The 22314-nt window shown below is 46.7% G+C and overlaps 2 protein-coding genes across 3 annotated transcripts in view; one reads left to right on the top strand and one right to left on the bottom strand.

Moving 5' to 3' along the window:
- Nucleotides 1–185: 185 nt before the first annotated feature.
- Nucleotides 186–22314, bottom strand: part of LOC311526228 (hepatic and glial cell adhesion molecule-like) — a 42879-nt gene continuing 20750 nt past the window's right edge. The window contains exon 7 of one of the 2 annotated variants that reach the window (XM_084639056.1): nt 186–2134. In XM_084639056.1, the coding sequence (XP_084495182.1) occupies nt 1914–2134 (221 nt within the window). In that variant the 3' untranslated portion in view covers nt 186–1913. Of the gene's footprint in view, nt 2135–14957; nt 15576–22314 lie in introns of those variants that run through there. The other variant, XM_084639055.1, reaches the window with a different exon arrangement.
- On the top strand, nt 11937–14813 carry LOC311526226 (uncharacterized protein). The gene is made up of 2 exons (XM_084639050.1): nt 11937–12780; nt 13368–14813. Exons 1-2 carry the CDS (start codon nt 12219–12221, stop codon nt 13829–13831), a joined length of 1026 nt encoding a protein of 341 aa, XP_084495176.1. The 5' UTR covers nt 11937–12218; the 3' UTR covers nt 13832–14813.

The following is a 22314-nucleotide window of genomic DNA, read 5'->3' as shown; positions in this document are numbered from 1 at the left end:
TCGCCGCTGCAGGCCAATGGGGGCTGCGGGAAGCAGCATGGGCTGAGGGATGTGCTGGCCGCCACTTCTTGCATCCCCCATTGGCCTGGAGCGGTGAACCGCGGCCAGTGGGAGCTGCGATCGGCCGAACCTGCGGACGCGGCAGGTAAACAAACCGGTCTGGCCCGCCAGGGGCTTTCCCTGAACAAGCAGCGCCCATAGTTTGAGAACCACTGCTGTACATGACTGTATTGTACATGACCCCAACCTGACTTTGTTTTTCCTCCTAAAAATGAAAAAGAAAGGACATTCCATTGACACTGATGTGGTGGTGGGTGGGGAGAGTGGGGGATAAAGCTAGCTGTCTGTAGTCTGATTTTTTGATTGGGTTTTCATTCACAGTATGTACAAATTACAATGATACGCAGTGTTAGCATGACATTTTATTTGAATATTCGTTAAAAAAAAAGTCTACATAGATTTGAAAAAACTAATTTATTTACATAGAAATCACATTGTCAAAGCTAAAGTATAGAAGTGGTGAGTACCACATTGTTCCCACCTATAAGTAAAACTGGACAATGGTTACTTTGTATTTTTAAGTGACTTGGGTACATTTAGCATCTTGTGTGAGCAAATGCTGTAACACCATAGCTGCAAGTTTTCATGTGTTTGCTTTATGCATTATTGTGACAATATTAAGTCCCAAGCAGAGCTATTGTACCACAAGTATTAAAATTTAAATATTTTTATTTTCTTTGCGAACACAGCAATGGCCTGTGTCTGTTCTTTCTTTGGTGTGAATAAGGAGTAACTCCAAAGTTACCAGAGCTGCACTGGTGTAATGTTGGGGAGATCAGAATCAGGGCTTAACATTTTGCTCTTTGGAAAGGAAGAAAAGTACATCTACATTTTCTTGTAATTGCATTTATTAAAAACAACTAATGCTGTGTGGATTTTTTGTGAGCTTTTTAAAGGCTGAGCTCTCTACAAATGACCCAGGGACTTTTGCCATTGACATCACAGCAACAGCAACAGGACTGGTGCAATAGAGGCTGGTCTTTAATGTTTACATTTCAGCCTCGCCCCAGTGTTTAGGTTTTTTATTCTATCGAGACATGAACAGTCTGCAACAGGAATCACATCATGTTAATTTTGGGGTTGTATTTTCAAGCCACGAATGGCACATGGAACAAGGAGGAGTGAAGGCTGCCAGTGTAGGGGTGAAATTCTTGAATTAGATCTGATGAATGAGACTCTTGTATGTGTATTACAGAGTCTCATTCATCAGATATAGTTTAAGATTTTACCCCTACTAGCAGCCTTCACTCCTCCTTAGGCCATATTCCATTCATAGCTGGAAAATATATTCTATGAGTGCTTTTTCCAGCCCATTAAAACAAGGGAGGTCCAGGTGGGAGAGAAACTTCTTGCCTTTGGCTTCGACAGTGAAAGTTGGGGCTGCTTGAACCACTCACAGATCAAACTGGGAAAAGTTTTCCCTAAGTTTTGTTTTTTCAAACAGACACAGAATGTTTATTGCAGTTGGAGAGCAGCTGTTGGCCACCTCAAGGTGCAAACACACCCAACAGAGATTTACAAAGTCTGGGAATGTTTTGATTTCTCAGAGAATAGGTTCCTAGGGCTGTGCAGTATGCAGACTGAAAAGCTGCTTTCAGAAGGAGGTTGGGGAAGGGCTCACAATATCCCAACACCTTACACAACAGACCCGCTGTGACACTGGAGCACAAGTCTTCTGGACCCCATATGAGTAGGAACAGAAGAACTACACATTGGTCTCCTCCTGCAGGTTCTGCAACACATGTTCTCCAGCAGATGAAGCATTAGACTGGGTTTAAATGTAAATTTGTTATATCCTTCTCCAATACATAGAGCCAAATTCCCCACCACCACACTCCATAGGCATGGAAAGCCTATGCAGGGGACTGTGACAGGCAACTGAGTAGCTGGAAGGAGGCCACTATATGCCATAATGAAGGGATTTGAGGTGGTTCTTGCGGCATCACCAGGTGATGGACTATTCCCCCAGTTGTCAGGAACTTCCTGGAACCCTCTTCTTGCAGGTTCCTGTTTGCAGCACTCCTTTTGACCCTGGGAGGCCAGAAGCAGTTCTTTCCAAACAAAGCTGTTAATTCTGCTAAGGCATTAAGAAAAAACATATTTCACTTCAGTCCAGGGCCAGCCTTGGTTTCAAAATGTTCTTAAGTGCACTTAACCTGGCACTCTGCACAGAGGTGAGCTTCGCTCACACGGCTTTCAAGGAAACTGGGCTGCCAGGGTTAAGGACTCATGTAGATTCAAGTTTCTCTAGCAACCACACTTTGTAAACATAACCTGGCCAAAACACACACAGCCCAATCCCTTTTTCCCTATGCTATGATTTTCAGCCTCAGTGTTACAAGCTCTGTTTCCCATTGTAGCATGGAGATAGATTTTTAATAACTTTAAGTGCCCGTGTATTATGCAAATAGAAAATATATTTAGAGAGAGAATATAAGTCTGAGAACTTATAATCTTAAAGCATGGGTGGCCAAACTGTAGCTCGTGAGCTACATGCAGCTTTTTTACAGTTAAAGTGCAGCTCACAGAGCCCCCCAGACTTCTCCCATTCTCGCCTACCAGACTGGGAGCGGAGAACTCAGGGCTTCTGCCCTGTAGTGGGGCTAGGGGCTTTGCAGAGACGATGGTGCTGGCTGAGGGGGGTGGGACCAATTTAAAGATTTGTCTCCCTCCTCTCCCCCAGAATGCCCCCTTTCACCCTCAGGGGCCTTTTCCTGCAGCTCCCAGGTGTTAGTTCCACATGGTGAGACAGCAGCAAACAGGTGGGAGCTGCAGGGAGGGGCCGCTGCTTTAGCTCTCCCTGCAGCTCCCAGCTGTTTGCTGCTGCCTCTCCCCACGGCTGCAGGTCCCAGCTTGCCGGCTCCAGCAGCTGCCGAGCAGAGAGAGGGCCTGGTGTCACCATGAGACTGACTTGGTCCAGCAAACCCTGGAGAAAATATGGGGAGGCACATGACACCACATGCCTCCCCCCACACACCGCCTCTGGCAGTGGGAAGGGGAGGCCTTGGGGCTTCAGCCCCGTGGGACGCATCTGCTCTCCAACTTCTGAAGTTTGTCATATGCGGCTCGGAGGATCAGTAAGTTTGGCCACCCCATTATAAAGCACACTATGAGCATCCAGCCAGCCTCAATAAACCAGGAGTCATCAAGTAATAAATTAATCCCATGCATCCCAGCTCACCATCCGGTCTCAAAAGCTCAAACAAATAGCTACACCTTCCAGTATGCTGCAGAACACATTAGTCTGGAAGCAAGAGTGTGAGTTCCAAAAAGTGTGAGTTCAAGTGGCCTGATGGAACATCTTTAAAAAAGGGAAGAAGGAGGATCCTGGGAACTACAGGCCAGTCAGCCTCACCTCAGTCCCTGGAAAAATCATGGAGCAGGTCCTCAAGGAATCAATTCTGAAGCACTTAGAGGAGAGGAAAGTGATCAGGAACAGTCAACATGGATTCACCAAGGGCAAGTCATGCCTGACTAATCTAATTGCCTTCTATGATGAGATAACTGGCTCTGTGGATGAGGGGAAAGCAGTGTTAGTCATTGACTTTAGCAAAGCTTTTGATACGGTCTCCCACAGTATTCTTGCCAGCAAATTAAAGAGTTATGGGCTGGATGAAAGGTGGATAGAAAGTTGGCTAGATCGTCGGGCTCAACGGGTAGTGATCAATGGCTCCATGTCTAGTTGGCAGCTGGTATCAAGTGGAGTGCCCCAAGGGTCGGTCCTGGGGCTGGTTTTGTTCAATATCTTCATAAACGATCTGGAGGATGGTGTGGATTGCACCCTCAGCAAGTTTACAGATGACACTAAACTGGAAGGAGAGGTAAATACGCTGGAGGGTAGGGATAGGATACAGAGGGACCTAGACAAATTGGAGTATTGGGCCAAAAGAAATATGATGAAGTTCAACAAGGACAAATGCAGAGTCCTGCACTTAGGACAGAAGAATCCCATGCACCGCTACAGACTAGGGACCGAATGGCTCAGCAGCAGTTCTGCAGAAAAGGACCTAGGGGTTACAGTGAACGAAAAGCTGGATCTGAGTCAACAGTGTGCCGTTGTTGCCAAGAAGGCCAATGGCATTTTGGGATGTATAAGTAGGGGCATTGCCAGCAGATTGAGGGACGTGATTGTTCCCCTCTATTCAACACTGGTGAGGCCTCATCTGGAGTACTGTGTCCAGTTTTGGGCCCCACACTTCAAGAAGGATGTGGAAAAATTGGAAAGAGTCCAGCAGAGGGCAACAAAAATGATTAGGGGACTGGAACACATGAGTTATGAGGAGAGGCTGAGGGAACTGGGGATGTTTAGTCTACGGAAGAGAAGAATGAGGGGGGATTTGATAGCTGGTTTCAACTACGTGAAAGGGGGTTCCAAAGAGGATGGCTCTAGACTGTTCTCAGTGGTAGCAGATGACAGAACAAGGAGTAATGGTCTCAAGTTGCGGTGGGGGAGATTTAGGTTGGATATTAGGAAAAACTTTTTCACTAGGAGAGTGGTGAAACACTGGAATGCGTTACCTAGGGAGGTGGTGGAATCTCCTTCCTTAGAAGTTTTTAAGGTCAGGCTTGACAAAGCCCTGGCTGGGATGATTTAATTGGGCATCGGTCCTGCTTTGAGGAGGGGGTTGGACTAGATGACCTCCTGAGGTCCCTTCCAATCCTGATATTCTATGATTCTATGAACATGCACTGCTTGCCTGTCTCTCTCCATTAACAGAGGAAAAGCCAGCTGAAGCAGCTCTGAGTGGCCGCATCTGTGGCAAGGCTACACTGGGAGAGCGACGGGCTCTCATGTCAGCAGGTTCAAGGCCATTTCGGACTTTGGTGTCAAAGCCAGCACTATAAATTCTATGCAGAAGCCAACCAGCACCTATGGAATCCCTGGTACAACAGTCTATATAGATTTCAGCAAGGCACGTAAGACTATGGTTTGCTGAATTGGAGCCTGAGTCTGCCGCCTCATTATGCAGCCGTTTCAGCTTCTGAACAGTCTTAAGAAGTAGGCATATTTCAGTGGCTAGATCTGAGGTGACAAGGCAGGGATGCTGGTGGCAGCAAGTTCCACATGCGGGGCAGCGGGTATCAAAGGCCAGGGAGGTTTAAGCCTCCCCTAACCCAGGCCCATGTTCTGTATCTAGGCCCCGCCCTCACTCGCCCTTGAAGCTGGCTCAGGCCGGGCCGGGGGTTGGGCCAGCGGCCTTGGGCAGAAGGGCCAGGGCCAGCAGGTGGTGCCTCAGGCAGAAGGATTGGAGCCAGCGAGCTAGCCTGCCCGAAGGCAGGGGTTCACCTGCCACCCATGTCCACAGGCGAAAGAAAAGGCAGTGCTCTTCCTGACTTCACCCACTGCTTCATAATTCAAACACAATCGTTGGCTCAACCAATGTCCCCCTCCGCCCCCACCCCTAATTTCTATACTTAGGTAACAGATAAGGACGGTGACCGTAAAGGCTAGAAAGTTCTGCCACAGCTGCTGGTTGTTTTCCCAGCCAATCAAGGTCAACACAATGTCTAGCAAATACTCACCAGCAACTACACACCACACCACAGAAACACTAACCCAGGAACCAATCCCTGTAACAAACCCCGTTGCCAGCTCTGTCCCCATAGTTACTCTAGCCACACCATCACAGGACCCAACCACACCAGCCACCCCATCAGGGGCTATTCACCTGCACATCTACTAATGTGATCTATGCCATCATGTGCCAGCAATGCCCCTCTGCCATGTACATTGGCCAAACCGGACAGTCTCTACACAAAAGAATAAATGGACATAAATCAGACGTCAGGAATGGTAACATACAAAAGCCAGTAGGAGAACACTTCAACTTCCCTGGACATTCTAGAACAGATTTAAAAGTAGCCAACAACAAAAACAGACTTCAAAGAGAAACTGCAGAGCTACAATTCGTTTGCAGATTTAACACCATTAATTTGGGCTTGAATAGGGACTGGGAGTGGCTGGCTCACTACAAAAGCAATTTTCCCTCTCTTGGTATTGACACCTCCTCATCAATTTTTGGGAGTGGACCGCATCCACCCCGACTGACCCTGTCAGCACTGGTTCTCCACTTGCAAGGTAACGCCCTTCTCTTCATGTGCCAGTATATGTATGCCTGTATCTGTAATTTTCACTCCATGCATCTGAAGAAGTGGGTTTTTTTACCCACGAAAACTTATGCCCAAATAAATCTGTTAGTCTTTAAGGTGCCGCCAGACTCCTCATTGTTTTTGCGGATACAGACTAACACGGCTACCCCCTGATAAGTAGCATAATAGCACCTGTACAATTAGCACAGCCAGTAAAGTAGCTCAACACTGCAGCCCTTGCCCAGCTCAAAAACCTCATACACTCATTCCTGCCTGTACAGCCTAGCAAACTGATCATGTGTGCCCTTAAAGGCCAACAGCCTGGTTCTGGATGTGATTGCTTCCTCTTGGGCCAAAGGAGCTCTTTACTAAAAGAGCCAGTTGGCTAAAAAATGTTCACATCAAAAAACAAAATTGTTGCAAAAAATGATGGGCCAAAGAATGAAAACTGCATCATGAACCATCATGAGTTTTTCAACATTCTCATTTTTGTCAAATAAAAAAATGAAAACCAGTGGCACGTTAATAAAGCGGGGGGGGGGAGAGTTTTCCTTCCCTCTTCCCCCCACCAGTGAAAGCTCTGACGTATTGCTTGAGCACTGAACTGATTCTTTTTCGTAGTCACCTTACTGGTTGGTGCGGATTTAGAGATGAGGAGAGGTGTACCTTTATACTGTCATGTACGGAGCAAGTTTATGCTCCAGGAACCCAGTGTAAATGGCATGCCCACAATCCCACCCAAAATATGACAGAGCCCTATATTTTATTTTTAAATGTGTTTTTACTCAACCAAAAAGACAAAAATCTCAAGAAATTAGTCTACCAGATTTTGGATGTGATTAAGAAACTGTATCAACAAATGATCCAGTTAAACACACGACCATTGTTCAAACTAGTAGCCCTACATCACTGTACTTGTTCTAGCTACTTTGTGGTCACTATAAGTGTAGAATCATCATACAGCCCACCAATATACTGTACCAATATGAGTACCTCTCGTTAGGATTTCTATCATGTTTATAGTCTCCTCACAGCAGCTCCTTTATTTGGTTCCTTGGCCAAAATTTGCACCTGCCTGGGTATGACTTGAGTAGCAGCTTAAAATACCCAGAAGGGACTAGTTTAATGCAGTGCTGCAGATTCTCTCAGCTAATGGCATATTCAGAGCGATAGCGAGCGTTCTTGAGAGTAAAAAGCACCCCCCTCCTCCCCCCGAGCCTGCTGCTTCCGGTGGGAAACAATGCAGCAGCATGTGTCCACACGAGTTCAAAAAGCTGTGAAACAAATGTTCATATGGGAGAATTCAGTTTGTAGAGCAGTTGCTCAAGGGTAAGTACAGGCGAGAGAAGGGATTGCCATTGTCATGCCTGCTGTTCCCAAAGGTGTGGGCCTTGCTGCCACCCCTGGAAGATGAGACGAGGCCCAATACAGCAGTTCTTTGCTACCCAACGCCCCAGCCCCACTTAGAGGCTATTCCCTGGACTTGCCTTAGTCAGGCCCTATGTTCCAGCAAACTGGAGTCTGCCAGTGCTGCACTAGGCATGCCCCACTGCTGGTCTAGACTCCTTGGCAGACGCAGATGTAGGATTCAATCTGTTTTTAAAAAGACTTTGGATTAGCTTTGCAAATCACGCTGTTGAAGATGGGGGCAGGGTAGGTTGTTCTGCATGTGGGGGGGGCTCCAGAATCATCACGTGTACACACATGTGGAATTGTTCCCTGCAGAAGCACTAGGGCTTCTGCAGAGACAGGGGCGGTAGCTTGCACCTCTCCTATTAAGGCATTGCTGGGACTTGACTTAGCTCCTGAGCTGCATTCATTTACCTGCCCTGCTGCTACAGCTTCTCGGGGACTTGTGGCAGTGGCAAGGTACTGGGGAACTGGACCAGCCAAGCCATGGCTCTTGCTACCTCCATCCTCCCTTACCCTCCTTCGGACTGCCCTAGAAGGTTGCATGACCCAGAGCATCTGACAGGTAGATGCAGTGCCAACTCTGTGCCAGGTAGGGGGATTCACTAATGGGGGCCCCAGGGGGCCACTTTGCACCAGTAATACCCGTGTGAAGTGACTGCAGCACAGGGGAAAATCCTCTCAGGCAGGCTTGAGAATCCCAATGCACCTGCAAGGAACCCCTTGTCTGCCTGATTTAGGCCCAGATCTTGGAATTAATACTACACCTGCAGGTCCCTGGTACCCGTGCAGGATGTAGGGGACCCCGAGTTTGTCACCTCTCTACTTGACAGGGATCTGCCACTTCTCAGGTGTGTCCTAGCCACTGCTATGGACAGATCCCTGCACCTATTGACATCGAGGCACAATAATGCTGCAGCCACATAGAGGTCATTGCAGGCTGTGGTCCTAAATGTGGGGCAGGTAATCCCCATCACATGGTGAGCAAAATTGTCCGTGTGTGTCTACAATGCAAGGAGAATACTACACAAACTTTGACACACACACAATTGTCTTTTATTCTGCACTTTTATCATCACTTTATCATGGAGCTAAGCAAGAAACTGCTTCCCCAGGAGCAGAACTATGCAGTCATAGAGAAAGTATGTCTGGCCATGGTGTGGGCTCTTAAAAAGCTGCAGCTGTATCGATATCAGTGGTGTGTTACTGTGTATGCAGGCCACTCTCCTCTGACATGGCTAATGCCAAGCTGCTGAGATGGTGTCCAATCCTCCAGGATTATGATATGGAGACGGTTTGTGTTAATGGGAGTTCAAATGTTATAGCTGATGCGCTGTTATGGAAAGGGGCACCTGAACTTCCACCTGAAGTGACCCTGCTCAGTTCAGATGCGAAGGGGTGAGAGATGTGACAAAGCAGGGGGATTTTCTTAATGGTTTGCAAGACTACTGTGTGCTGCATTGTTAATGTGGTGGTAGGAGAGCGTGTTTGTTGTTGCAGAGGATCAGATTTGACCTAACCTAGCAGCTGGGACCCTGTGCCTGGAGATTGGGTACCCTAGCAACTGGTGACCGGGAGGGCTACTCCAAGTTGGAAGTAAGTCAGTTCTGGCCAGTGAGAGTACAAGGGGCTGAGCAGAGTGGCCATTGCGGGAACAAAGGATGGAAGAGAGAGGACCCAGGGATCAGAGACAAATATCTTTCTGCCTGTTACTAAACTGCTGCTTTATCAGTAGAGGGCACAGCACACCCTTTCTCATCTAGTTATGTTAGAATGTATTGAGCTATGTCCCCTGGTAGAACACCATACAATTGGATAGACATGGGCAGCGCATGGCATGACACCCCCCCTTTAGGGAGGTTAGCCTCCCCTTCTGCCTGAGGCCCCGCTAGGGTGACCAGATAGAAGTGTGAAAAATCCAGACAGGGGTGGGGTGGGGGGGTAATAGAAGCCCATATTTTAAAAAGCCCCAAATATCAGGACTGTCCCTATAAAATCAGGACATCTGATCACCCTAGGCCCTGCCCAAACCCACCCCTTCTGACCCGCTGCCCACCAGAGCTCCAAGTACCCCCCACACACACGCCTCCTGAGACTAAGCCCTGGTCTACACTAGGACTTTAGGTCGAATTTAGCAGCGTTAAATCGATGTAAACCTGCACCTGTCCACACAATGAAGCCCTTTATTTCGACTTAAAGGGCTCTTAAAATCGATTTCCTTACTCCACCCCTGACAAGTGGATTAGCGCTTAAATCGACGTTGCCGGCTCGAATTTGGGGTACTGTGGACACAATTCGATGGTATTGGCCTCCGGGAGCTATCCCAGAGTGCTCCATTATGACCACTCTGGACAGCACTCTCAACTCAGATGCACTGGCCAGGTAGACAGGAAAAGAACCGCGAACTTTTGCATCTCATTTCCTGTTTGGCCAGCGTGGCAAGCTGCAGGTGACCATGCAGAGCTCATCAGCACAGGTGACCATGATGGAGTCCCAGAATCGCAAAAGAGCTCCAGTATGGACCGAACGGGAGGTATGGGATCTGATCGCTGTTTGGGGAGAGGAATCCGTGCTATCAGAACTCTGTTCCAGTTTTCGAAATGCCAAAACCTTTGTCAAAATCTCCCAGGGCATGAAGGACACAGGCCATAACAGGGACCCGAAGCAGTGCCGCATGAAACTGAAGGAGCTGAGACAAGCCTACCAGAAAACCAGAGAGGCGAACGGCCGCTCTGGGTCAGAGCCCCAAACATGCCACTTCTATGATGAGCTGCATGCCATTTTAGGGGGTTCAGCCACCACTACCCGAGCCGTGTTGTTTGACTCCTTCAATGGAGATGGAGGCAATACAGAAGCAGGTTTTGGGGACGAAGAAGATGATGATGATGATGAGGTTGTAGATAGCTCACAGCAAGCAAGCGGAGAAACCGGTTTTCCCGACAGCCAGGAACTGTTTCTCACCCTGGACCTGGAGCCAGTACCCCCCGAACCCACCCAAGGCTGCCTCCTGGACCCAGCAGGCAGAGAAGGGACCTCTGGTGAGTGTACCTTTTCAAATACTATACATGGTTTAAAAGCAAGCATGTGAAAGGATTACTTTGCCCTGGCATTCGCGGTTCTCCTAGATGTAGTCCTAAAGCCTTTGCAAAAGGTTTCTGGGGAGCGCAGCCTTATTGCGTCCTTCATGGTAGGACACTTTACCACTCCAGGCCAGTAACACGTACTCGGGAATCATTGTAGAACAAAGCATTGCAGTGTATGTTTGCTGGCATTCAAACAACATCCGTTCTTTATCTCTCTGTGTTATCCTCAGGAGAGTGAGATATAATTCATGGTCACCTGGTTGAAATAGAGTGCTTTTCTGAGCGATAGCCATATGCCGGTTTTCAATGTTAAATTGTGTCTTTGAAACGGAATTAATTGATCTATTTAATCTGTATGTCGATAAGAGATTATTTTCAAAACTGAAGCAATGCAATTGTTGAACTGTAGGTTTATATTATTCTCCGCGTGTGTGTTGGGGGATGAGGCTGCATTACTGTGTCTCTAATACAAAGTTTTTTTCATGAAATATAGATGTATACTGATTCATCATGTGGACTGGCAAATGTCCATACTGTACCTCATCGGATTATGTTTGCATAAAGTCCCCAAATCTGACACTGTTAGATCTGGTTTAGTTCGTGATCATCACATAAGGCCACCATAATAGATCAGTTCAATAGCTAATGTTAAGAGGAGCTGCTGTTCTGATCTGTTACCGTGGGAATTTGCTGCTCACATCTGGTTTCCTCAATTAGTGTACCAGATCTGGCTGAATGGTATTTTTTCAGGGAAGGATTGGATCTTGGAAACGTTTGACAAATGCCAGTTGTGAAAGCTTTTTTCACATGTTTAGTTTCTTTGTGCGGATAGAGGGAAACAGATGGATTTCTGTTTAATATTTAAACATTTGTGCCATGGCAAAACAAGCCCAACCACAGCATGCAGAACCCTGTTCCTCACCTCCTGTTTCCAGCACCTAGTGGATTTCTGTCAGTTCCCTGCCTTTAATACCAACACTACCAGCCACCTCAAGTCTGGGCCCTTTTCGGAGGTAGGGAACTGAGACAGAGAGGATAAGTGACCTGCTGCAGGTCACACAAGTCTGTGGCAGAGAGGGGACTTGAACCCAGCTCAGTGCCCAGCCCCTGGGCCATCCTTCCTCTCAGATAACCCTATTGCCAGGTATACACTAGATCTATTTAATAATGGACTTTCTCTTATGAGAGAATAAGATTCTCCGCCTCTGTTGGAGAATAAGCCCTGGTCTACACTAGGACTTTAGGTCGAATTTAGCAGCATTAAATCGGTGTAAACCTGCACCCATCCACACAATGAAGCTCTTTTTTTCGACTTAAAGGGCTCTTAAAATCGATTTCCTTACTCCACCCCTGACAAGTGGATTAGTGCTTAAATCGGCCTTGCTGGGTCGAATTTGGGGTACTGTGGATACAATTCAACGGTATTGGCCTCCGGGAGCTATCCCAGAGTGCTCCGTTGTGACCGCTCTGGACAGCACTCTCAACTCAGATGCACTGGCCAGGTAGACAGGAAAAGAACCGCAAACTTTTGCATCTCATTTCCTGTTTGGCCAGCGTGGCAAGCTGCAGGTGACCATGCAGAGCTCATCAGCAGAGGTGACCATGATGGAGTCCCAGAATCGCAAAAGAGCTCCAGCATGGACCGAACGGGAGGTACGGAATCTGATCGCTGTATGGGGAGAGGAATCTGTGCTATCAGAACTCCGTTCCAGTTTTCAAAATGCCAAAACCTTTGTCAAAATCTCCCAGGGCATGAAGGACAGAGGCCATAACAGAGACCCGAAGCAGTGCCGTGGGAAACTTAAGGAGCTGAGGCAAGCCTACCAGAAAACCAGAGAGGTGAACGGCCGCTCCGGGTCAGAGCCCCAAACATGCCGCTTCTATGATGAGCTGCATGCCGTTTTAGGGGGTTCAGCCACCACTACCCCAGCTGTGTTGTTTGACTCCTTCAATGGAGATGGAGGCAACGCAGAAGCAGGTTATGGGGACGAAGAAGATGATAGCTCACAGCAAGCAAGTGGAGAAACCGGTTTTCCCGACAGCCAGGAACTGTTTCTCACCCTGGACCTGGAGCCAGTCCCCCCCGAACCCACCCAAAGCTGCCTCTTAGACCCGGCAGGCAGAGAAGGGACCTCCGGTGAGTGTACCTTTTAAAATACTATACATGGTTTAAAAGCAAGCATGTTTAATGATTAATTTGCCCTGGCATTCGTGGCTCTCCTGGATGTACTTCCAAAGCCTTTGCAAAAGGTTTCTGGGGAGGGCAGCCTTATTGTGTCCTCCATGGTAGGACACTTTACCACTCCAGGCCAGTAGCACGTACTCGGGAATCATTGTAGAACAAAGCATTGCAGGGTATGTTTGCTGGCATTTAAACAACATCCGTTCTTTATCTCTCTGTGTTATCCTCAGGAGAGTGAGATAACATCATGGTCACCTGGTTGAAATAGGGTGCTTTTCTTCAGGGGACACTCAGAGGTGCCCGTTCCTGCTGGGCTGTTTGCCTGTGGCTGAACAGAAATGTTCCCTGCTGTTAGCCACAGGGAGGGGGGAAGGTTGAGGGGGTAGTCACGCGGTGGGGGGAGGCAAAATGCGACCTTGTAACGAAAGCACATGTGCTATGTATGTAATGTTAACAGCAAGGTTTACCCTGAAAGAGTGTAGCCACTGTTTTATAAAATGTGTCTTTTTAAATACCGCTGTCCCTTTTTTTTTCTCCACCAGCTGCATGTGTTTCAATGATCACAGGATCTTCTCCTTCCCAGAGGCTAGTGAAGCTTAGAAAGAAAAAAAAACGCACTCGCGATGAAATGTTCTCTGAGCTCATGCTGTCCTCCCACACTGACAGAGCACAGACGAATGCGTGGAGGCAAATAATGTCAGAGTGCAGGAAAGCACAAAATGACCGGGAGGAGAGGTGGCGGGCTGAAGAGAGTAAGTGGCGGGCTGAAGAGAGTAAGTGGCAGGCTGAAGACAGGGCTGAAGCTCAAATGTGGCGGCAGCATGATGAGAGGAGGCAGGATTCAATGCTGAGGCTGCTGCAGGACCAAACCAGTATGCTCCAGTGTATGGTTGAGCTGCAGCAAAGGCAACTGGAGCACAGACTGCCACTGCAGCCCCTCTGTAACCAACCGCCTTCCTCCCCAAGTTCCATAGCCTCAACACCCAGACGACCAAGAACGCGGTGAGGGGGCCTCCGGCCAATCAGCCACTCCACCACAGAGGATTGCCCAAAAAAAAGAAGGCTGGCATTCAATAAATTTTAAAGTTGTAAACTTTTAAAGTGCTGTGCTTAAAGTGCTGTGTGGCATTTTCCTTCCCTCCTCCACCACCCCTCCTGGGCTACCTTGGTAGTCATCCCCCTATTTGTGTGATGAATGAATAAAGAATGCATGAATGTGAAGCAACAATGACTTTATTGCCTCTGCAAGCGGTGATTGAAGGGAGGAGGGGAGGGTGGTTAGCTTACAGGGAAGTAGAGTGAACCAAGGGGCAAGGGGTTTCATCAAGGAGAAACAAACAGAACTTTCACACCGTAGCCTGGCCAGTCATGAAACTGGTTTTCAAAGCTTCTCTGACGCGTACCGCTCCCTCCTGTGCTCTTCTAACCGCCCTGGTGTCTGGCTGCGCGTAACCAGCAGCCAGGCGATTTGCCTCAACCTCCCACCCCGCCATAAACGTCTCCCCCTTACTCTCACAGATATTGTGGAGCACACAGCAAGCAGTAATAACAGTGGGAATATTGGTTTCGCTGAGGTCTAAGCAAGTCAGTAAACTGCGCCAGCGCGCCTTTAAACGTCCAAATGCACACTCTACCACCATTCTGCACTTGCTCAGCCTGTAGTTGAACAGCTTCTGACTACTCTCCAGGCTGCCTGTGTACGGCTTCATGAGCCATGGCATTAAGGGGTAGGCTGGGTCCCCAAGGATAACTATAGGCATTTCAACATCCCCAACAGTTATTTTGTGGTCTGGGAATAAAGTCCCTTCCTGCAGCTTTTGAAACAGACCAGAGTTCCTGAAGATGCGAGCATCATGCACCTTTCCCGGCCATCCCACGTTGATGTTGGTGAAACATCCCTTGTGATCCACCAGAGCTTGCAGCACTATCGAAAAGTACCCCTTGTGGTTTATGTACTCGGCGGCTTGGTGCTCCGGTGCCAAGATAGGGATATGGGTTCCGTCTATGGCCCCACCACAGTTAGGGAATCCCATTGCAGCAAAGCCATCCACTATGACCTGCACATTTCCCAGGGTCACTACCCTTGATATCAGCAGATCTTTGATTGCGTGGGCTACTTGCATCACAGCAGCCCCCACAGTAGATTTGCCCACTCCAAATTGATTCCCAACTGACCGGTAGCTGTCTGGCATTGCAAGCTTCCACAGGGCTATCGCCACTTGCTTCTCAACTGTGAGGGCTGCTCTCATCTTGGTATTCATGCGCCTCAGGGCAGGGGAAAGCAAGTCACAAAGTTCCACGAAAGTGCCCTTACGCATGCGAAAGTTTCGCAGCCACTGGGAATCGTCCCAGACCTGCAACACTATGTGGTCCCACCAGTCTGTGCTTGTTTCCCAAGCCCAGAATCGGCGTTCCACAGCATGAACCTGCCCCATTAGCACCATGATGCATGCATTGTCAGGGCCCATGCTTTCAGAGAAATCTGTGTCCATGTCCTGATCACTCACGTGACCGCGCTGACGTCGCCTCCTCGCCCGGTATTGCTTTGCCAGGTTCCGGTGCTGCATATACTGCTGGATAATGCGTGTGGTCTTTAATGTGCTCCTAATTGCCAAAGTGAGCTGAGCGGCCTCCATGCTTGCCTTGGTATGGCGTCCGCACAGAAAAAAGTCGCGGAACGATTGTCTGCTGTTGCTCTGACGGAGGGAGGGGCGACTGACGACACGGCTTACAGGGTTGGCTTCAGGGAGCTAAAATCAACAAAGGGGGTGTCTTTACATCAAGGAGTATTTCAGGCAGGACTTCACGGAGGGTTCCAATAGGAAATGGTGCACCTAAGTTATCGTTCTTATTGGAACAAGGAGGTTAGCCTGGCCTCTGATTGATACATGGCTAGATTTATCTCGCTGCACCTTCTCTGTGAGTGACTGCAGTGTGACCTAGAAGAATGAGTCCCCTAGACGGGGGAGGTGGGGAAGCAAATGAATACAGATCAAATCTGATCTATTTCTTGTTTTGATCCACTCCATCTATCTTTTACATCTTTGGCTGGCAGCAGACGGTGCAGAAGGACTGCATGCCATCCACATCTCATGGCTGCTCGGCAGAAGATGGTACAGTACGACTGCTAGCCATCCTCATCTCTTGCCTGCCTGGCAGAAGATGGTACAGTACGACTGCTAGCAATCCTCATCTCCTGCCTGCCTGGCAGAAGATGGTACAGTACGACTGCTAGCAGTCCGTATCGCCTGCCCGCTCACCATAAGACGGTTCAATAGGACTGACTGCAGGACTAAAGAGAATGACCTGGTCAAGTCACTCCAAATTTAGTCCCTGCGCCCATGTCTGTCCAGGCGCTCCCAGCCGACGTGGCCAGGAGCACCTCGGACATGACGATGACGGCTACCAGTCGTACTGTACCGTCTGCTACCACAAGGCAAGGGGTTGCTGCTACTGTGTAGCAATGCCATACCGTGTCTGCCAGCACCCAGGAGTCATAGGGTGACGGTTACCTGAGCGGGCTCCATGCTTGCCGTGGTATGGCGTCTGCACAGGTAACTCAGGAAAAAAGGCGTGAAACGATTGTCTGCCCTTGCTTTCACAGAGGGAGGGAGGGAACGGGGGCCTGACGATATGTACCCAGAACCACCCGCGACAATGTTTTAGCCCCATCAGGCATTGGGATCTCAACCCAGAATTCCAATGGGTAGCGGAGACTGCGGGAACTGTGGGATAGCTACCCACAGTGCAATGCTCCGGAAGTCGACTCTAGCCTCGGTACTGTGGAAGCGCTCTGCCGATTTAATGCACTTAATGCACTTAGAGCATTTTCTGTGGGGACACACACACTCGAATATATAAAACCGATTTCTAAAAAACCGACTTCTATAAATTCGACCTTATTCCGTAGTGTAGACATACCCTTACAAGCCCTGTGACATTAACCAATTAAATTGACATGATCAGTATGTTTCTGAGACACGGAGCGTATCATTTTAATCTGAACTGCCTTGTATTTCATTAATAGCAAAGCAGACGGGTATTTCCCTCCCACTGAGAACAACATCCTGGAATTGTCTTTAGAAGTACAAGGATGGGCTGTGATCTGGAAATAAGCTGCTAAACATGCACTATAGAGAATAACCACCCAGATGTTTTAGGTAGATTTTAGAGCAATTTCTAATCTTCACACACGATTTCCACCCTCTCCAAACCCCAGATAATCGATGATAGAACAAAAAACGTCATGTTAAATCTGGGATAGTTATTTAGTGGTTGTTATGATGTCTTTGGTCACTAAGTGTTAAAGCACTTGAAAGCCCATCTCCAACTCTTATTTCTCATGCAGTAGTGGGTGCTATTGACACACTGGGGGATAGCTCAGTGGTTTGAGCATTGGCCTGCTAAACCCAGGGTTGTGAGTTCAATCGTTGAGGGGACCAGTTAGGGACCTGGAGCAAAAATTGGTGATTGGTCTTGCTTTGAGCAGGGAGTTGGACTAGATGACCTCCTGAGGTCCCTTCCAACCCTGATATTCTATGATCAGCAGTACCCAGGGAAGCAAGATTGATAATCAATCTTTATTGATTAATAACCGAGTTGTTCTCTCCGGCCACTTCTATGGGGTGCACAGAAGGAGAAAGGGAGTTCCCCAGCATGGTTGGGTCCATGGAACAGGCTGCATCAGAACAAATCTGCAGGATGGATAGAGGAAATGTGCATATGTCCAGCCCCTCTCTCCCCAGCACACTCACTCCTAGCCTGGGCTGCCCACACAGCCTGCTCCCTCCCTGCTCTGAGGCCAGAAAAATGCATGGAAATGTGGGTCAGGGGAGAAAGAGGCAAAATATTAATACATCTAAAACCAGTCTCTAACCTGTTCTGCAGCTAGTTCAGCCTGACTGTTAGCTTAGTCCGGCATAAGACTTCAGTACTGGAAAGCTGCTACGCAAAGCTCAGCCCCCATGACTCCACGCAAGCTCCAGGGAATTAGCTTATCCCAAACACCCACTCATATTTGGAATCCTATGGCCACCTAATTCATTTACCAGCCTTTACATTACAGATCAAAACTGAGTTTTATAAAATATATTCTCTTGACTTATGGGGTCATATTGCATCTTTGTCACTGGGTGTACGGGTATAGAACAGTTAGCAAAGTATTTTAAAATAAAAGCCAAAAAAATTATAACACAACAAAACATTTCTATATTACATAATCATAAACCAGGTTTGCTTTAGATGTTCCGCACAGAACCTGCCTGGAACCTGCCACAGGTTCATGATATTTGAGAGTTGCATGGGTTTTCAGTCACAGATCACAATCATAAAACATTTAATTTGAGGATTAGTAAAATGGTCAATAGTTTTAATACAACACTTTTCCAAACTTATTTACAGAAGATACAGTATATTTACAATATACTAGCTGAGATATTTGGCTACAGTTTCTATCTATAACCCAACTAAGACAGCAGGCAATTTGTTAGTTTATTAGTTGATTTAAAACATTCTGGAACCTTTTGAGTTTGCGAGTAGCAACACAATGAACATGGCTTGTTTTATTACATTTTTTGCAATGAAGTTAAGTAGCTCCAGGAAGAGTGAGAGTCCACTGCTCAATGGAAAAGTTGAGCTTGTAATAACTGATAGGAAGGCAGAGCAGCTCAGTGTTTACTTTCCTTCAGTCTTCCCACAAAAAATAACGTGACTGGACACCTCGCAAAGTTACAACCGACAATAAAGGGAAAAAGGTTTAGATAGTGATAAATAAAGAACACATCAGAGATCTTCGGACCAATTTGAATGAATTGAAATCAGCAGGGCCAGACACTATTCACCCGCGGGTACTGAAGGAATTAGCTGAAGAAATCTCGGAACCACTGGCAATAATATTTACAAATGCATGGATGAGAGGAGAGGTCCCGGAAGACTGGAGAAAGGCTAACACAGTGGACATCTTTAAGAGGGGGAAAAGGGAGGATCCAGGGAAGCATAGACCAGTCAGCCTGGGAAGCTACTAAAGCAATGTGTAAAACATTCAATTTGCTAATACCTGGAGGATGAAGGGGTGATCACTAGCAGCCAGCATGGCTTTACTAAGAACAAATCATGCCAAATCAGCTTGATCCCTTCTTTGACAGGGCAATTGGTTTGGTGGATAGGGAGAATACAGTGGACATAATATTCCTGGACTTCAGCCAGGTTTTTGACACAGTCCCACATAACATTCTGATAAGTTAGCAGGAGATATGCAGGTCTGGTGGAACTACTGTTAAGTGGATACATAATTGATTAAATAACCACAAACAAAAGAGTAGCCATTAATCAAATGATATCAGATTGGAGGGAAATCTCAAGTGGGGTCCACAGGGATCTATTCAGGGGCCGGTGTTGTTTATCATCTTTATTAATTATTTGGATATAGGAATAGAGAGCATACTGATCAAGGTTGTAAATGACACAAAACTAGGGGGAGGGTAAGCAAACACTTTGGAGGTTAGAGCTAAAATTCAGAGGGACCTTGATAAACTGGAGAACTGGACTATAGCCAATAAAATGAAATTAACAGACAAATGTAAGGTGTTACACTTCCCTAACGCACAAATACAGAGTGGTGGATAATTGGCTTGGCAGCGAGAACGATCTGAGAGTTCTAGTGGATCACAACCTCACCATGAGGCAGCAATGCAATGTTGTCGCAAAAAAAGCAAATGCAATTTTAGGTTACATTAACAGAGACATAGGATGCAAGTCACGGGAGGTGATAGTCCCACTCTACTCAGGGCTGGTTAGGCCTCAGCTGGAATACTGTGTCCAGTTGGGGTCACCTCTGCATAGAATGTAGAGAAACTGGAAAGGGTCCCGGGACAAATGACAAAGATGAACAAAGGGATGGAATGCAAAGACTGAAGGACCTGGGTATGTTTAGTTTGGAAATAAAGGAGATTAAGGAGGAAGGACATTATAGCGGTGTTCATATACTTGAATGGCTGCCATAAAAAAGGTGGAGAGAATTTGTTCTCTCTTGCCACAGAGGGCAGGGCAAGAGGCAATGCATCAAACTACAGCATCGTAGATTTAAATCAAATCTCAGGAAAAACTTCCTAACTGTAAGAACACTAGGACAATGGAACAGATATCTAGGGGGGTTGTGGAAGCTCCTTCACTGGAGGTTTTCAAAGGGAGGCTGGATACCCATCTATCTGGGATGGTTTAAACACAACAAATCCTGCATCTTGGCAGGGGATTAGGCTGGATGACCCTTGCAGTCCATTCTAACTAGGGTTATCGATTAATCACAGTTAACTCACACGATTAACTCAAAAAATTAATTGTGATTAAAAAATTAATAGCGATTAATTGCACTGTTAAACAATAGAATACCAACTGAAATTTATTAAATATTTTTGGATTTTTTCTACATTTTAAAATGTATTGATTTCTATTACAATTCAGAATACAAAGTGTACAGTGCTCACTTTATATTATTTTTATTAGAAGTATTTGCACTGTAAAAATGATAAACAAAAGTAGTATTTTTCAATTCACCTCATAAGTACTGTCTTGCAATCTCTTTATTGTGAAAGTGCAATTTACAAATGTAGATTTTTTTTTTGTTACTGAAAAACAAAACAATGTAAAACTTTAGTGCCTACAGGTCTACTCAGTCCTACTTCTTGTTCTTAGCCAATTCCTAAGACAAACAAGTTTGCTTACATTCACAGGAGATACTGCTGCCTTCTTCTTATTTACAGTGTCACCTGAAACTGAGAACAGGCATTTGCCTGGCACTTTTGTAGCCGGCGTTGCAAGGTATTTACATGCCAGATATGCTAAACATTCATATGTCCCTTCATGCTTCAGCCACCATTCCAGAGGACATGCTTCCATGCTGATGATGCTCGTTAAAAAAATAATGCTGTCATAAATATAAAGGGAAGGGTAAACACCTTTAAATCCCTCCTGGCCAGAGGAAAAATCTTTTCACCTGTAAAGGGTTAAGAAGCTAGGATAACCTTGCTGGCACCTGACCAAAATGACCAATGAGGAGACAAGATACTTTCAAAGCTGGAGGGTGGAGGGAGAAACAAAGGGTCCTCTCTCTGTCTGAGTGATGCTTTTGCTGGGACCAGAGCAGGAATGCAGGTCAGAACTCCTGTAAAGAGTTAGTAAGCAATCTAGTTAGATATGCGTTAGATTCTGTTTTGCTTAAATGGCTGATAAAATAAGCTGTGCTGGAGGGAATATATATTCCTGTTTTTGTATCTTTTTGTAACTTAAGGTTTTGCCTAGAGGGATTCTCTATGTTTTGAATCTGATTACCCTGTAAGGTATTTATCACCCTGATTTTACAGAGGTGATTCTTTTATCTTTTCTTTAATTACAATTCTTCTTTTAAGAACCTGATTGCTTTTTCATTGTTCTTAAGATCCAAGGGTTTGGGTCTGTGTTCACCTATGCAAATTGGTGAGGATTTTTATCAAGCCTTCCCCAGGAAAGGGGGTGAAGTGCTTGGGGGGATATTTGAGGAGGGGGGGAGACATTTCCAAGTGGGCACTTCCCCTGTTATTTTTGTTAGACACTTTGGTGGTGGCAGCATAAAGGTTCAAGGACAAAAGGTAAAACAGTTTGTACCTTGGGGAAGTTTTTAACCTAAGCTGGTAAGAATAAACTTAGGGGGTCTTTCATGCAGGTCCCCACATCTGTGCCCGAGAGTTCAGAGTGGGGAAGGAACCTTGACAAAATGCATTAATTAAATTTGTGACTGAACTTCTTGGGGAAGAATTGTATGCCTCCTGTTCTGTTTTACCCGCATTCTGCCATATATTTCATGTTATAGCAGTCTCGGATGCTGACCCAGCACATGTTCATTTTTAAGAACACTTTCACAGCAAATTTGACAAAAAGCAAAGAAGGTACCAATGTGAGATTTCTAAGCATAGACACAGCACTCAACCCAAGATTTAAGAATCTGAAGTGCCTTACAAAATCTGAGGGGGATTATGTGTGGAGAATGCTATCAGAAGTCTTAAAAGAGCAACACTCCCATGCAGAAACTACAGAACCCGAACCACCAAAAAAGAAAATCAGCCTTCTGCTGGTGCCATCTGACTCAGATGATGAAAATGAACATGCGTCGGTCTGCTCTGCTTTGGATCATTATCAAGCAGAACCCATCACCAGCATGGACGCATGTATTCTGGAATGGTGGTTGAAGCATGAAGGGACATATGAATCTTTAGTGCATTTGGCACGTAAATATCTTGCAATGCCAGCTACACAGTGCCACACAAATGCTTGTTCTCACTTTCAGGTGACATTGTAAACAAGACGTGGGCCGCATTATCTCCTGCAAATTGTAACCAAACTTGTTTGTCTGAGCCAGGGGTGGGCAAACTTTTTGGTCCTAGGGCCACATTGGGTACAGAAATTGTATGGAGGACTGGGTAGGGAAGGCTGGGGGAGGCTATGCCTCCCAAAACAGCG

The sequence above is a fragment of the Lepidochelys olivacea genome (genome assembly GCF_965140295.1).
Source record: "Lepidochelys olivacea isolate rLepOli2 genome assembly, chromosome: 9".
Lineage (NCBI taxonomy): Eukaryota > Metazoa > Chordata > Testudines > Cheloniidae > Lepidochelys > Lepidochelys olivacea.
This window is presented reverse-complemented; position numbering and strand designations above follow the sequence as displayed.